Source organism: Pholcus phalangioides, unplaced genomic scaffold, assembly GCF_987345545.1.
Source record: "Pholcus phalangioides strain wild (caught in Gottingen) unplaced genomic scaffold, Ppha-v1.0 ptg000003l_1, whole genome shotgun sequence".
Taxonomy (NCBI): Eukaryota; Metazoa; Arthropoda; class Arachnida; order Araneae; family Pholcidae; genus Pholcus; species Pholcus phalangioides.
Window position 1 is genome coordinate 57414645 of NW_028301596.1, and position 14255 is coordinate 57428899.

A 14255-nucleotide genomic window follows, 5' to 3' on the forward strand; every position below is an offset into this window, starting at 1 on the left:
AAGTAAAAATACAATAACTTAAAATAATTTACAGTAGAACCTCTCTTATATGATCTTACTATATCCAAGGATCTGTTGTGGTTTAGAGAAAATCTGGATGAATGTTTGTCTTAAGATCTATTCACCTTTAGCACCTCCTTCAGCACTGAGTGTTTTTTGTCTGTCTCTGGTCCATTTCAATAAATGATCAAATATTGAGAAGATTGTCTGAGAACTCAAGTGACATAAATCCGAAGGTGAAGAAGATAAATTTTCACAGTCCATTAGTACAGCCATAAATTCACTAAATATCTGAAAAATAGTTATTAATACAATGAATTTTTTAGAGAAAAAAAAAAAAAAATATATATATATATATATATATAATTAAAAATTTAACAATTCAATTCGACATCAAGTCAGAAAACATTGTTTACTTGAACAAACACATTTTTCCTGCTGATCAACCAGGAATTAAGATTTGGGTGTATGCCCAATCAGTGATTGCAGTTATATTTATCCTCTAAAGATGGAGCTCATTGTGCATTAAAACCTGTAAGTCCATGGTTCTTCCTTGCATTTGCTTTTTCCGTTTCTGAGAACATTTATGTATCTCGATTGAACTTTTGGTATTGAACACATGCCCATAATTTCTGATGATTTATGAACCATTATTTTTCTACAGTTAACTTTTTTTTCGATTTTATACATCCAGAGTATAAATCTCTTGCAAAAGTAAATAACGGCTGATATTTTAATTCTTTATTAACATCTAATAAAGAATTCCTATTGAGAAATTATCAACTAAAGTAAATGTTTTCTGATTGAAAAAGGTCAGCAACAAAAGCATTTGAAGGCCTTAGAAACTGCCAAGCAACTAAATTAATAACTGAAAATAATATCATTGACCATCAACAGTTGATATCATTTATTTTGAAGCTCACGATAAGTAAGTACTAACTAGATGTGATGTACATTAAAGTGAAATCAAATCTGATGTATACAAAATAATTACCTGCTCTTTCCCTTCATCATCAGAATCAATCAAAGCATAAACAATTACGTGAGGTAGGAGAAAAAGACCTGAATTCAAATCATGCTTCACAATCATGCAACATGAGTTAAATAACCTGACAGCCATGTCTTGCTTCACCTGCAAATAAATAAGAAGTTTTGCAATTGGCTGCCTTACTCATTTATTTGCTATGGTAATAAAATATCACTTGTAAAATCAGACACTTATAGAGAAGGTTTTCACATTTAAATACTTGCACCACACCCAACAAACCTAACTTTTCTAGTGATCTGCATAAAATGAATGATACAATACAAATTTCCTTTTATTCCCATCAATTTTCCTGGTCTACAAGCCAATTATTAGTTACACAAAAAATTCAGGTATCTGCGCTTTCATTTCCAATACAGAAGAGAGATGGCAGAGCTTCTCAAACATAAAATATGCATAACTCTGATATCTTAAATATTGTTACGATCTATAGATGATAGATGGCGCAATTTGTTTGATGGGTCTCAAAAATATTGAAATCTGTTGACAACAGCAGTTGATACCGGTTTCGGTTAAACACGTGCAATTGGTGGAGAACTGGTGGAGGGTTGGCAGAGAACATTCCAGAGGGCTCCACCCCTCCAGACAGTGGCACCACAAACCTGGTACTATGAAATAGAAATTTGTGGAATATTCTTTGTCTCGAAGTTTCGACCAGAGCTGTGAATAGTGAGACGATCACAAGAGGAGAGACTGGATGAAAAGTCAGTTGCGATTGAACTTTGCGAGAAAGTTGTTAGCTCTCTGATTAGGTTGCAAATACATGTAAATTGCTGTTCTGTAAATAAATCTGTGTTTGTCCGTCGAACCGCTTCTTGTTTTGCAATCTCGAAGTCTTGTGAAAATTGTCCAGAACAATATGTTAGGACCACGCACACATATGCACACAACCGGCATGCACCAGTTTGTTAAAAAATTTCCCAGACTGTTTACAAAGTTTATGTACAATCTAGTAACAGTAGGTTTACAGTGAAAATCAGATTTTACATTTTTCACAGAACCGCTAAAAAAAACCCTCTATGATGCAGGCAAGCATAAAATCAAAGTCGAAAAGAAAAAACTTTGAATCACATAAAAACTAAATTCATAGTGAAAAGAAACAAATTCAGTTGAAAGTTATAAAATGTAAATTTAAAACTGAATAGCAAAAATTTAGCAAAAATTTAATTGCATTTTATCAAGAAAAATAAACACATTATTTGACTTAAAAATCTAATTTTTTCCTCCCCTCTAGATTTTATTTGTATATTATACCTAGAAAGGTCATTTTGTAGCATAGATAAGTACTCGGAGCACTTTTCGGGGGATTTGTGATGTTGAAAGTATTTCTCTAACAGTTTCTAGCCATTTGATGTTTCATGAAAAAAAGATATGCAAAAGATGAATTTTGCACAATCTTAATCTGATAATAATTGCGCTTTTTGTAATTGTCACAAGCCTATGTAAATTTGTTAAATCAAATCCAGGAAAGCTGTGATTAACAAACTTCTGCAGGTTTGTGGCGTCAATGCTCAATATCTAAGCTTTTTAAAAGTATCAAACATTTCACAACATCTGTCTCCAGCAAATGAATCACATTTTTCTAATTGTTATGGTATACTTTCAAAAGAACAATATCTGAAAAAAAAAACTTTCTCAAAAATTTTGAAAAATAGGGATATTAAAGACAAAAACTCTTTCTTTTCAAATGACAGGAAATCGCTCTAATCATACAACTTTGTTGTAGCTACTACGGACAAGTGAGCAGGGATTCCAAAATTCTTGCTTATTATATAGATTCAGCATTTTACATAGTTTTCTCCAAGTGGTATTTAAAAATTATGAAAAAAAAAAACCTGGTTCACACCATGTGTGTTATCAAAGGAAGGAAGATAACACATCAAATAAGACTGAAATTGATAATTTTGGTTTTTAAAACAAAACATTAAAAATGGGAAATAATACCTATTAATAATGTTTTAAAGAAGGAAAGAGATATACATTACTGATACAGTCGAATTCCGTTATAACAAATTCCAACAGACCGAAGAAATCACTTTGTTAAAATGAAATTTTGTTATAAAGGAATTCCAGGTCTTTGCAATGTTCCTATGCAAACTTATCTGGGGATTAGAAAAGGGTTCGTTAAAACGGGATTTTCGCTATAATGGTATTCATTAAAATAGGATTCGACTGTATAGGAAACATGATGGGGACCCCCACCTCAGAAACATTATGTACAAAGCAGAAAAACATATAATATGGGTGAACATAAAATTGGTGTGTCAACTGTGTATTGCTAAACTGAGTTTATTAAGACTGAGAAAATACAAAAAACAATAAAAAAAAATTACTGCATTACATAAGCAGTTTGGTAACGGAAATACGGCTCCTGAATGAATTCCAGACAAATGGAGAAAAATAATTTGGTAGGTGCTATCATATACCTTTTCTTCACTTTAAACTTTAGAGAACTGCATTCACTTAATTTCCGTAGGAAAAACGTATACTACAAGTAAATATTAAGGATTTATTTATATATGATCTTAAATTATATAAATAAATTCTAAGCATTATATGAACTAATGCTAATTTTTTTCTGTACTGGAACTAATTTTGTCAAACTGCAATGGAAACTAATTTTTTAGCTAGATTTTTTTTACTTGAAATGAGGGGTCCAGAGAATTTAAAACTACACCATCAGGTCTATTCTATACATACAGGGTGAATGACTGGAAACCCCAACCTGATCAGCTGGAGGATAAATAAAGATGCAGAAATGGCAAGCCAATGATGGGTGGAAAAACTATTCATTTAGCAATACTTTACATGAGGACAGTACATGTACACAAATACAAAAATTGAAAATAAATGTGATTTTCTCAATTTTGCTTTTTCTTCATGTTTTTTGGACTTTCAAAGTTTCTTATCGCAAAAATGTTGGGGAACGGATAGTAGTTTTATGCCTATTTTTAGCTTACCATCATCAGAAACATTTTTGCTGTTTGGGACAATGTGGGAGTTCCCCCTTGAGAATGACCTCCTCATTGTCCATTTATTTATTTATTTTCTCCTTCTTTGTTCTAATTTCTACTTGTGTATATACAGGATGATCAGCGAATAAGCCCTTATTTCAAAATTAAATACCTCTACAACAAAGATCAATAGAATTATGCGGTAAACGGTACGTTTATTAGCAAAACTGTAAGAATGTTGTACAAAATTTCGAAAATTTAGTTTTTTTTTTAATTTTTTTTAAATTTAAAAAAAACAAAACAAAACTGGAGATTTTGGGGTCCCGAAAATCCTCATTTGTGTGAAGAGAAACCATTGCATTCGCCTAAAGTTACTGCATGGGCTGCGGTATGCGCCATGTGTGCTGACAAATTGTTCCAAAATTGTAACGTAACGTTCAGTAGTAATTGTTTCTCGCACGAAGAAGGGCTCCATTACATATATTCTTGATAATACTCTCTGGAAAGATTTCGGTTACTGAAGAATATTCTCTGGAAGGACTATTAATAACTTCAGAATAATTCTTATTATTTTCTATAAGAATATTCCCAAGTAATTTATGAAAGTAGTCCTTCCAGAGAATATTCTCAAGGATATTATATGTAACTATATTATAAATAGCAGGAGAATATTCTCATCAAGAACTTATAAGAATATTCTCAAGTTATTTATAATAGTAGTCCTACCACAGAATATTCTAGAATATTCTCATGAATATTCTCGAGAATTTTACATCTCTAATATATATACACTTGTTTTTTTTTTCTTTTGTCCATTTGATAATGAATATCACAACATAATCACACCACTATAGTTTGCTTTCTGACTAGACTCAATTTATGAAAAGATTTTGATTGTTACAGATCATTAACAATTATTCATAAGCTAACCCTATAAAACTTATCATAAAAAGTTACCTTCAACATCAAGTCAGTAAACCAGTTTGTAACCCAGTCCCTGAAACAGGAACCCATTTGACTTCTATATATAGGTCGACTAAAATTATTTTTAATCTTTTCCAGTGGCCTGTACCTATACAAGTGTCAAAAATATGTGTATTGATGATCAAAATATTACTTCAATTAACATATACTTCATTGAAACAATAATGAAACCAAGAAAAAACATGTTAAGAAAATATGACTGAAAAATTACAGAACTGAAATCCGGAAATACTGACTGTGAACTTGAAAGAACAGCCAAAATTTCTTGGATATCCATTGGGAACTTTTTCCACAAACTTTGCTCATTTTTACTGCCAGACAATTTTTGTTCAGAATATTTATAGATTCTGAGTACTTCTTGAATTGCAAAAGCTGAACAATCCTAAAATTAAAAAATAATTTGAAAATCTGAAATTAACATTTTTAATTTTTATTACAGAGTCGAAAGGTGAAAATCTCCAAAAAAAATCATTGTAACTAAAATGTGCTAAATCTGAAGATGTGATATTTCATATACATATATTTAAGCTTCAAACTGTACAAATAGTCAAAGATATAGTTCCCTATATTGGCAAGAGGAAAAGTTTGCATCAGCATCAAAAACCATCAATATGTGATTGAAGCACCTTATACTAAACTCATCAACTGTGAGCGATGGGAGCAGTTTAGGAAGGTAAATTGACAAATAGGAGTTTACATCATTTTTTAAAACAAACTTGAAGTAATGCACAACCACTCTTTCTACAGAGCAAAAACTACACCATTAAAAAATATCAGAAGGATACGCATCCCACTAACCATCATTACCAGGCATAAAACTTTTTTTTTTTTTAATTTTAAATGTTTAATTTTTTTCTATGATGAAAGAACAAAAATATGTGTACAGCAAAACATTTTTCATAATAAATAGATCATTCTATCACACATAAGATTTGAAGGGAGATAGATTCTAAATTGTTTATCACATCAGTACCTGAATTCTGCAATCAACAGCTCCCAGAAAAGAATGAGCAAGTTCTTTAATCAATTCAAATGCAAAATTCTCATCTTCTATTTTGCTCAAAAAGCCATCAGATACTTGCTTTGAAGTAGTGCTCTTCACATCCAGCCTGCATAAATTTAATATTTTGAGTTTATGTATGTCTCACCTCTCATCTGTTGTAATCCATGCATATTAATGAATTTCTTTGAAAAAAAATGGCTGTCATTGAACACTTTTTTTCACTTAACTGTAAAATGATATGAAGTTTGAACAACCTAGAACTGAAAGTTTCAATTAGGATTCAACCGTGGACCCTTTAATCAAATACTGGGGAAAACCAAGGACACCCTACTCAAGGTAAGGGGCCATTCAAGTATTATGTAAGCAAATTTTTAGCCACTTTTGACCCCAACCCCCTTGTCAGCGAAAGTCAGCAAAACTCTGACCCCTCCCCCACTTTTCAATAAAATTTTGTCATCAGCTCTGCCCCTCTGAACCCTAACACATGTTGATGGGATCAGGTACACAGAAGAGCATATTGGGGCTCATGCCCCCCCCCCGATCAAAAATTTATTTTTTAATGTGAATTTTTTTTTTTTTAAATTTAAATTTTGGAAGGAAATACTTTTATATGTTGTTATAATCATTTTCTGTTGATTTCAATTTTATTTAAAGGCTATGAACTCAAAATTTATCTTTAATAAATTCATTGCAACCCACCCTCTAAGCCAGTGGTTCTCAACCTTTTTTGACTCACGGAGCCCTATCCAGTATACAATTTTTATGGCGGAGCCCTTTTTTGTACATAATTTTTATGGCAGAGAACCTGTAGGCCTCTTTTATTTATTTATCTATCAAATTTACTGATTTATATTATTGTCGCCATGGAACACCAGTTGAGAACCCCTGCTCTAAGCCATATAATGATAAATCGCATAAATGCCCCATGGCCCGAAGACCAAATATGGCTCTGGGGGTTATCTAATGCGGCCTGCTCTCCTCAAACATAATTTTGTAAAAATTAACTAAGCTGCACATTTACAGATCGTTTAAGTGTCCCATGGTACAATTCCAGAGCATTTAAGTGGCCTGTGGCACATTTTCAGATCACTTAAATGACCCGGGACACAGTTCCAGAACACTTAAGCGATCCATGACACATTTAGAGATCCCTTCTTTGGTGATATGTGACATAGTTTTAGAGCACTTAAGTGGCCTCCCAGTATGGTTCTACATCATTCAAGTTACCTGCGGCACATTCTCAGATTATTTAAGTGATCCGCAGCATATAATTACGGATCACTTGAGTGATGCGTGGCACAGTTCCAGAGCACTTAAGCGGCCCAGACACAGCTCTGTAGGGCACTTATCAATGGGGGGGGGATGTTACTTCAAGTGCCCACAAAATATCAAAAGCTTTTTCTTGTTTTTGGGGCACTGAGTAAGATGCCATTTCATAAAGGGTGGTTGATGACACGTAAGCATTATCCAAACCCCCCTCCCCCCCTTGTCATCAAAAGTCAGTAAATCTGAAACCCCTTTCTCCCCCCCATCGATGCCGACGTAATACTTGAATGGCCCCTAATAGTCATTCAACTCATTGTCATTATAGGCTTCTTCGTCTAAACTGAACACAACACCATTCTATCCTCATTGGGATTGGGAAATTGGCAATTTACTACTGTGTTAGTCCTTTCCTGTTTGTGAGTGCAGGAGTGACTATCAATTTTGGAATTTTCTGGGAAAAAATGTTTCCAAAAAAAAAAATCTTATTAGAAGGAAATAATTTTCTACTGTGTCACAATTTCACTGATATGATGTTTGATTATATGATGAATTTAAAAATATACCTGGGGAGAATAATGGTAACTGTTGATAACTAATGACACTTATGCAGAATAGGAAAAAAGTATTTAAAGACAGAAAGCATGACCTCAATAAGAAGTAAAAATGTTTTTCTTAATATTAATTTTGCTTCATTCATTTAACAGATCTGTTACTAAATTCTCTAAAATTGTTCAACCTCCAAGGGCCAGTTTCAAATAACTCACCTTCCTGGATCTACAGCACCTAATGCACCAAAGCATTCTCCCAACAATGATCTCGCCCTGATATCAGATTCTCGACAGTTTGGCATGACCTGATGAGAAACGGGAACAAAAGAATAAGAAATGACCAGTCACATTAGGTATTACCCCTCTCCAGCGTAGTCCAACCCTTCCGGGTAAACGGCTTGCATCCCACCAGGGACAGAGCCTAGACTACGACTGGCCTTTAAGTCACATTAGGTAACTTAAAGCAGGAATTTGCTACCCTTTTACCAATATTTGAGCAAATAAGCAAATACATTCACATCAACACTAATATTGAATTTGAATTTTAAAAATTCATTTACTCACAACAGCAATCAAATCAGAAAGCAGATGGTCCATAGATTCCCTGCTCAAAAGGTGCTCATAAAGTGATACCTAAAAGTACAAAAGAGTAAATTTGTCACAGTTATATTTTGAAAAAGACATTACAATCATAACATAAATTTGTAAAAAGCATGTACTCAAATGAACTTTTCAACTACTCATTACAAAAAAGGAAAAATATTAAATTGCAAATTAAATTTTAATTATTAATGCATATGAAACAATACTTCTTTCCCCTTAGACCCTACAGGTATCCCTCACTTTGGGTGATTTCACTTTAAGTGTGTTTAGACACACAACACTATTTTGAAAAATTTCAACTTTTTTTTGTGCACAATAAAAATATATTTAGAATTTTTTTCCATTTTTTTTAAAAATAAGATATTAAAAAAATTGTATGTGTACAGTAAAGCCCCTTTTAACAGACACCCCTTAAACATGGTCACCCGTCCTTTATGGCCAAATAATAATTCCCTCTAGTATAATAAAAGTATGTATTTCAAACCCCTGATTAATTATCATCTCTCTTTTGCAGATCAATTTGTTTTTGTCTCACCGGTGTCCGCAAAAGAGAGGTTTTACTATATTATGCGCACATTGATGAAATATTTTAAAATTCAGCTAAAATTTTATTAAAACAAAATGTGCAGAACAATTAAATTCTAACTTATTTTATTCTAACTTTCTTATTTATGAAATTCGAATTAATCTTCTTCTTTTTCCTTTTTTTTCTGGGTTTTTTTTTTTTATTCACTCTACCTTAACATTCAATCAAACTACACTTTGTATTATACGTGTTTCATGTTTGTGTATAATTTGTAATTTTTTTGGTTTATTTTATTTCATTTATTTTATTTTTTATTTTTTGAATATTGACATGTCACAATGAATAACTTTTTGTAAGCGCCAACATGGTCCATGCGATCCTTGGTGTTTCGAACACTTGATGATGTGTAATTATGTCATAAATAAATAAATTTAAAAAAAAAAAAAACTTATTCACACTTTTAATAATATTGTGACAAGATGCAAAAATAGGACAGAGAACAATTATTATTTCTAAAAGTAATTCGTATGATTAGGATGGAATTAAAATATACTTGATTTAGTTTATTTTATTTTAATATATACTTGATAGTTTGCTGCAAATAATGTTGCATTTATCACAAAGTTCATAAATACCTCATTTCAACTTGATGTATTTCCTGAGTCACTGAAACGAGCCACTATTACTCCTGTTTTTAAAGCTGGCGATAAAAATTCTCTTCTGCATTATAGGCCTATCTCAATTGTACCGGTTTTTTCTAAACTTATTGAAAAAATTCTTTCAATTAGAATATATAATTTTTTGTATTCTGTGAATTATTTTGGTAAAAACCAATTTGGTTTCATAAAAGGACGAGGTGATGAAAATGCCCTTTTGGCCTTTTCGAAATTTATTTATAATGGCATTGACAAAAACAAATTTACTGTTGCAATATTTTTCGATATATTTCAAAGGCTTTTGACAATATTCTCATTCAAAAACTCAATTCAGCTGGTATTCATGGTCATATTTTAAATTGGTTCACTTCATATTTATATAATAGAGAACAAAGAGTCAAAATACATGTTAATTTGAGTAATTATGTCCATATAAATAGAGGAGTCCCACAAGGATCTATATTAGGTCCTTTGCTTTTCCTGATTTTCATTCATGATCGTTGTAATTTAGAATTTGACGGTTCCATGATCACTTATGCCAATGATTCTGTATTAATGTGTTCATCTGATGACCAGAAAATTCCCCATCTCACAAAACTGATCACAGAGGATTTTTACCAAGTACTGATGAACAAAGAAGCCGCTAAAGTAGATCAGTTTATATCTAATTGTCAACAGATCGAGACTATGAAGAGACGACATATAATCAAGCCACAATATGAAAGGCTACCAAATGTGACGGCTGTATCTTCAACGAACACAGAGAGTTTGTCAACATTGATCCGATGCATAGTGAAAGAAGAAATTCAACAATTGATTCCTCAGATAACTTCGCTTGCATGAAGCAACGAAACTGAAAATATGGAAGACACGATCTGGGAAGAGGTACAGAACACGATCTAGGACACTCTAGCACCCTTCACCTGAGACTGTAACATATCGTCCCTTTAGGCCTCACGTTATGTTTTTACTGATGTTTCATCACCCACGATTATTCCCCTTTGTTAACTAGCTAAACGCTAGATCCTTCCCTTTTTCACGATGGAAAGCCTGATGAGGGGCTGATCATTTGAATAAGGAGTTGGAGTTACCACAATCCAATTTTCGAGGACAAAATCGAGAGTGGGAACTTGCCAGGAAAATACAATATGCATCTGAATTCAATTTCAATCCTCCATATTTTGTAGAGGACTGAAAATACTCTTTCAAATTTTGAGTAAATTTTTTTGTTTTTCATAAAATAAAATACTGCTTAAAAAAATTAAAAAAATTTTAATAATATTAATAAATTTTTTTTAAATACCCCCTTAAAATTTTGGAGAGTGAAATTACTCTTCAAAATTATTTTCTCGGATAATTCTAAGTGTGACTGGAAGATGGGAGGAAGGGGGTGGTGCTGAAGTACAAAGGAATAAAACATACTCTCTGGGAAGGAATCGTTTTGTGGCACGCGAAAACAAAACTTTTTTGTGCCCTTTCCAAAAGTCTGGGAGTTTAATGTGCTAAGCGTGTCATTCTACATACCATAGAGGACAAATATAAGTATTTCTTTATTTCTCCTCATACAAGGCTGGTATAAAAGTATTTCAAGGAGTTTCCAATTTACATAAAAAAATAAAATGAAAACAAGCACTATTTGATACAGAAAAATACAAAAATACACTATAGTAGCAAGATGTTAATTTTGGCGCAGAGTTCCCACCACTGGTAGTAGCATCACTGGCAAGATGATAGTTAGAACTTTCCCCTTCTTTTTTTCAGAGACACTTTTTCAGTGTCAAGTACTACTCATCATCAACCTTAGCAAGAAATATTCCAGGGTGGGGGAAAAGTCATGACTTTTTTTTTTTTTAAATACAGCTGGAAGGATTTTAAGGGGTTTTTAAGGGTTCTTAAAAAGGAAATGAAAATTAATGACTTTTTAAGGAGTTTTTAAGCATCGTACAAACTCTGCACTCTTTATGCTAGATCCTTCTGGATGATTGGCAAGATGGGCATTACTAGGGTTTTCAAATTCTGACATTTAGAACCCTAGGGAAATGGGAAATTGAATTTCCCGAGAATTCTTGAAATCACTCATTTACACTGGAACCCCATTTATACAATTCCTTCCATTTATGCAATGTTTTTTCGGCTTAGCTTACTTTATGCTTTTTAAACTTAAAATATTTTGTTTATGGGCCACACAACGTCAATTACACTATGTTTTTACGACACGAATCCCAAACTTCATGATTGATTAGAGTCTGGAAATTCAAGCAAAATGCCATAAATGCCTATATTTTTGTCTATTTTCAAGCTTTTCTGAAAAAATGTCTTTTTTTTTAGCTTTTTCTGCCATAAATGCCAACTCTCAGTATCAATTATCATCGAAAAGTCTCCCGCCCCCCACCATTTCTTCCAGCCCCATTTAAAAGTGAATACATGATCTGAGACAGAGATAGGGAACTTGATGTTGCCATGCATCAACTTTGCTTTGATCGGATGATATTCAAAATGAATAATTTTGTTTCAGATGAATGCAGCCTACTTTTAGAAAAGCAGAGGAAAATTAGAAATTTGTTTCTCCACATGCTTCACGTTATGTCTTGCTCAGGCATTGTATGTGTATAGTTCGCTGATGATTGTCCGAAGAGGTCATCAGTTGACATCATGACTCACACAAGGCAAGGTAGGAGAAGACAGGGCTATGGGGGGGGGGGCCGTGTTGTTTTGATTTTGTTTTTTTTATACCATAAATGCACTTCAAACAGCCTTAGTTATTTATTTTGTATTTTTTGGTATTTGTTTAAATTGACCAGATTCACCCTCAGAGGGTATGGGACAAATGCGGCCACATAGGGACCCATTCTTAGAGGAGTCTTGCATACGTATTAGCGAATATAAAAAAAATATTTTTTTTTACAATAATAGAACAAGGCAGCTATGTATCAACTACAGAAATGATAGTGATTGTTCCAAATAATACATCAAATAAACGAGAATAATTTGCAACTCGAGGCGACAGATCATTTTATTTTCGGGCCCCACGTCTGGTAATGGTGGTCCTGAAATTGATCTGAGGGACCTCAAATACTTCATTTTTGTTGAATCTTGTAAAGGAAATAAATGAGCTGTGTAAAACTTCTTATCTACTAACTCAAACAAATACCACCCTCAAACAAATGGCCTTACGGAAAGGTTCAACAAGACTTTAGCAGATATGTTATCTATGTGTATTGACATAGAACAAAGAGATTGGCATTGTATACTATCTTACGTCACATTTGCTTATAACTCGGCAGAACAGGAAACAACAGGCTTTAGTCCATTCTTCCTCATTCATGGATGTGATGTAGAGACACCACTGGATGCCATACTACCGGATGATCCCAATCATACTCCCAGTGACTATGTAGCTAAATTAATAAAGAATGCAGAAGAAACTCGAGAACTTGCAAGATTACATATCTCGAGAGCAAAGGTGAAAGATAAAAGACGTGACAACGAAGCTCAGAAGTACAATACAAGAAAGGTGATCTCGTGTGGATTTTTACACTGGTCTGAAAACTCAGTTTGTCAGAAAATCTTCTGAAACATTATTTGGGGCCCTATCATGTTCTGATGAAACTATCAGAAGTCACGTATGAATTGAGGCCTTGTGAGGAAAAGTCCCGGAAGCTGCAACTAAATGATATTGTTCATGTTTTATGGATGGAGAAATATTATGATTCAAAAGAACAAGATCTACATCCAGAGAAGCCCAGTCTTACACAAGCGAATGCAAGCCAACTTCCAGATATTCGTAGTCTTCCCAGACCTGTGACGAGGAGTCAGACTAAACAGTTGCAGCGAGCCGCTGAACATTTTAAGGGGGAAGATATGCAACAAGATGTAAAAATAGGACAAAGAACAATTATTATTATTAATTAGGCAATAAGACTATACTTTATAACAAGGCTTTTATTCTTGTTTTTCTTTGTTTTATTTCTTTCTGAAATGTTCCTCTATGTGTTTGTGTTCTGGTTAGAGTCCGAGTGTGTGGTTGTAAGCCATATATATGATCACAATATGCAACTTAATCATAATTTCATGAAGCTGTATACTTGGTTGACAGTCAAAACTTCCTTCAACTTGGCTAAAGCATGCAACCGTACTTCTAAGTTTTCATGGCTTACTCCTTTGAATGAATGTCTAAGAAGAGTTTGGAAATCTGATTGTCTGAAATAATAAAGTAACATGCTTGAATATATCTTACAAAGTATAAAAAATATTTTCTATGAGAAAATTTCATTTAAAAAAGCATACATACGTTGACGGGTTCTCTATGTACTGCTTAAGAACAGAATTTACAGCGAACAGCTCTATGCGATCAGGAATAAAGTATAGGTCATGAAAGTACTCTTTCAAAGGCTGACTGAAACAAAATTTCAGATTTATATATTAAGAAAAAAAAACTTCAATCAATCATAGCAACACTAATGTTACAAATTTATAAAAAAAATATTTCCAATCAATGAATCAATATTTCTTCATGGAACTATTATAACTCTTTTGACTCTTCATACACTAAGGCCAAGTCATTTCAATAAAATTCACCTCAATAAAGAATTCATCCCCTAAATTGACTCTTCAATCAAATGAATATGCACCATTTGCTAGAGCGATTGTAACACAGAATCTAACCCCTT

At 33.0% G+C, this 14255-nt stretch overlaps 1 protein-coding gene across 2 annotated transcripts in view; it reads right to left on the reverse strand.

Moving 5' to 3' along the window:
• Nucleotides 1-14255, reverse strand: part of LOC149089001 (serine/threonine-protein kinase ATR-like) — a 159354-nt gene that overhangs the window by 60829 nt on the left and 84270 nt on the right. For both annotated transcript variants that reach the window (XM_089251216.1, XM_089251211.1), the window contains exons 30-38: nt 13877-13981; nt 13671-13785; nt 8365-8433; nt 8017-8105; nt 5957-6092; nt 5220-5365; nt 4957-5071; nt 995-1132; nt 126-291 (exon numbers count right to left, since the gene is read on the reverse strand). In XM_089251216.1, the coding sequence (XP_089107342.1) occupies nt 126-291; nt 995-1132; nt 4957-5071; nt 5220-5365; nt 5957-6092; nt 8017-8105; nt 8365-8433; nt 13671-13785; nt 13877-13981 (1079 nt within the window). The remainder of the gene's footprint in view (nt 1-125; nt 292-994; nt 1133-4956; nt 5072-5219; nt 5366-5956; nt 6093-8016; nt 8106-8364; nt 8434-13670; nt 13786-13876; nt 13982-14255) is intronic.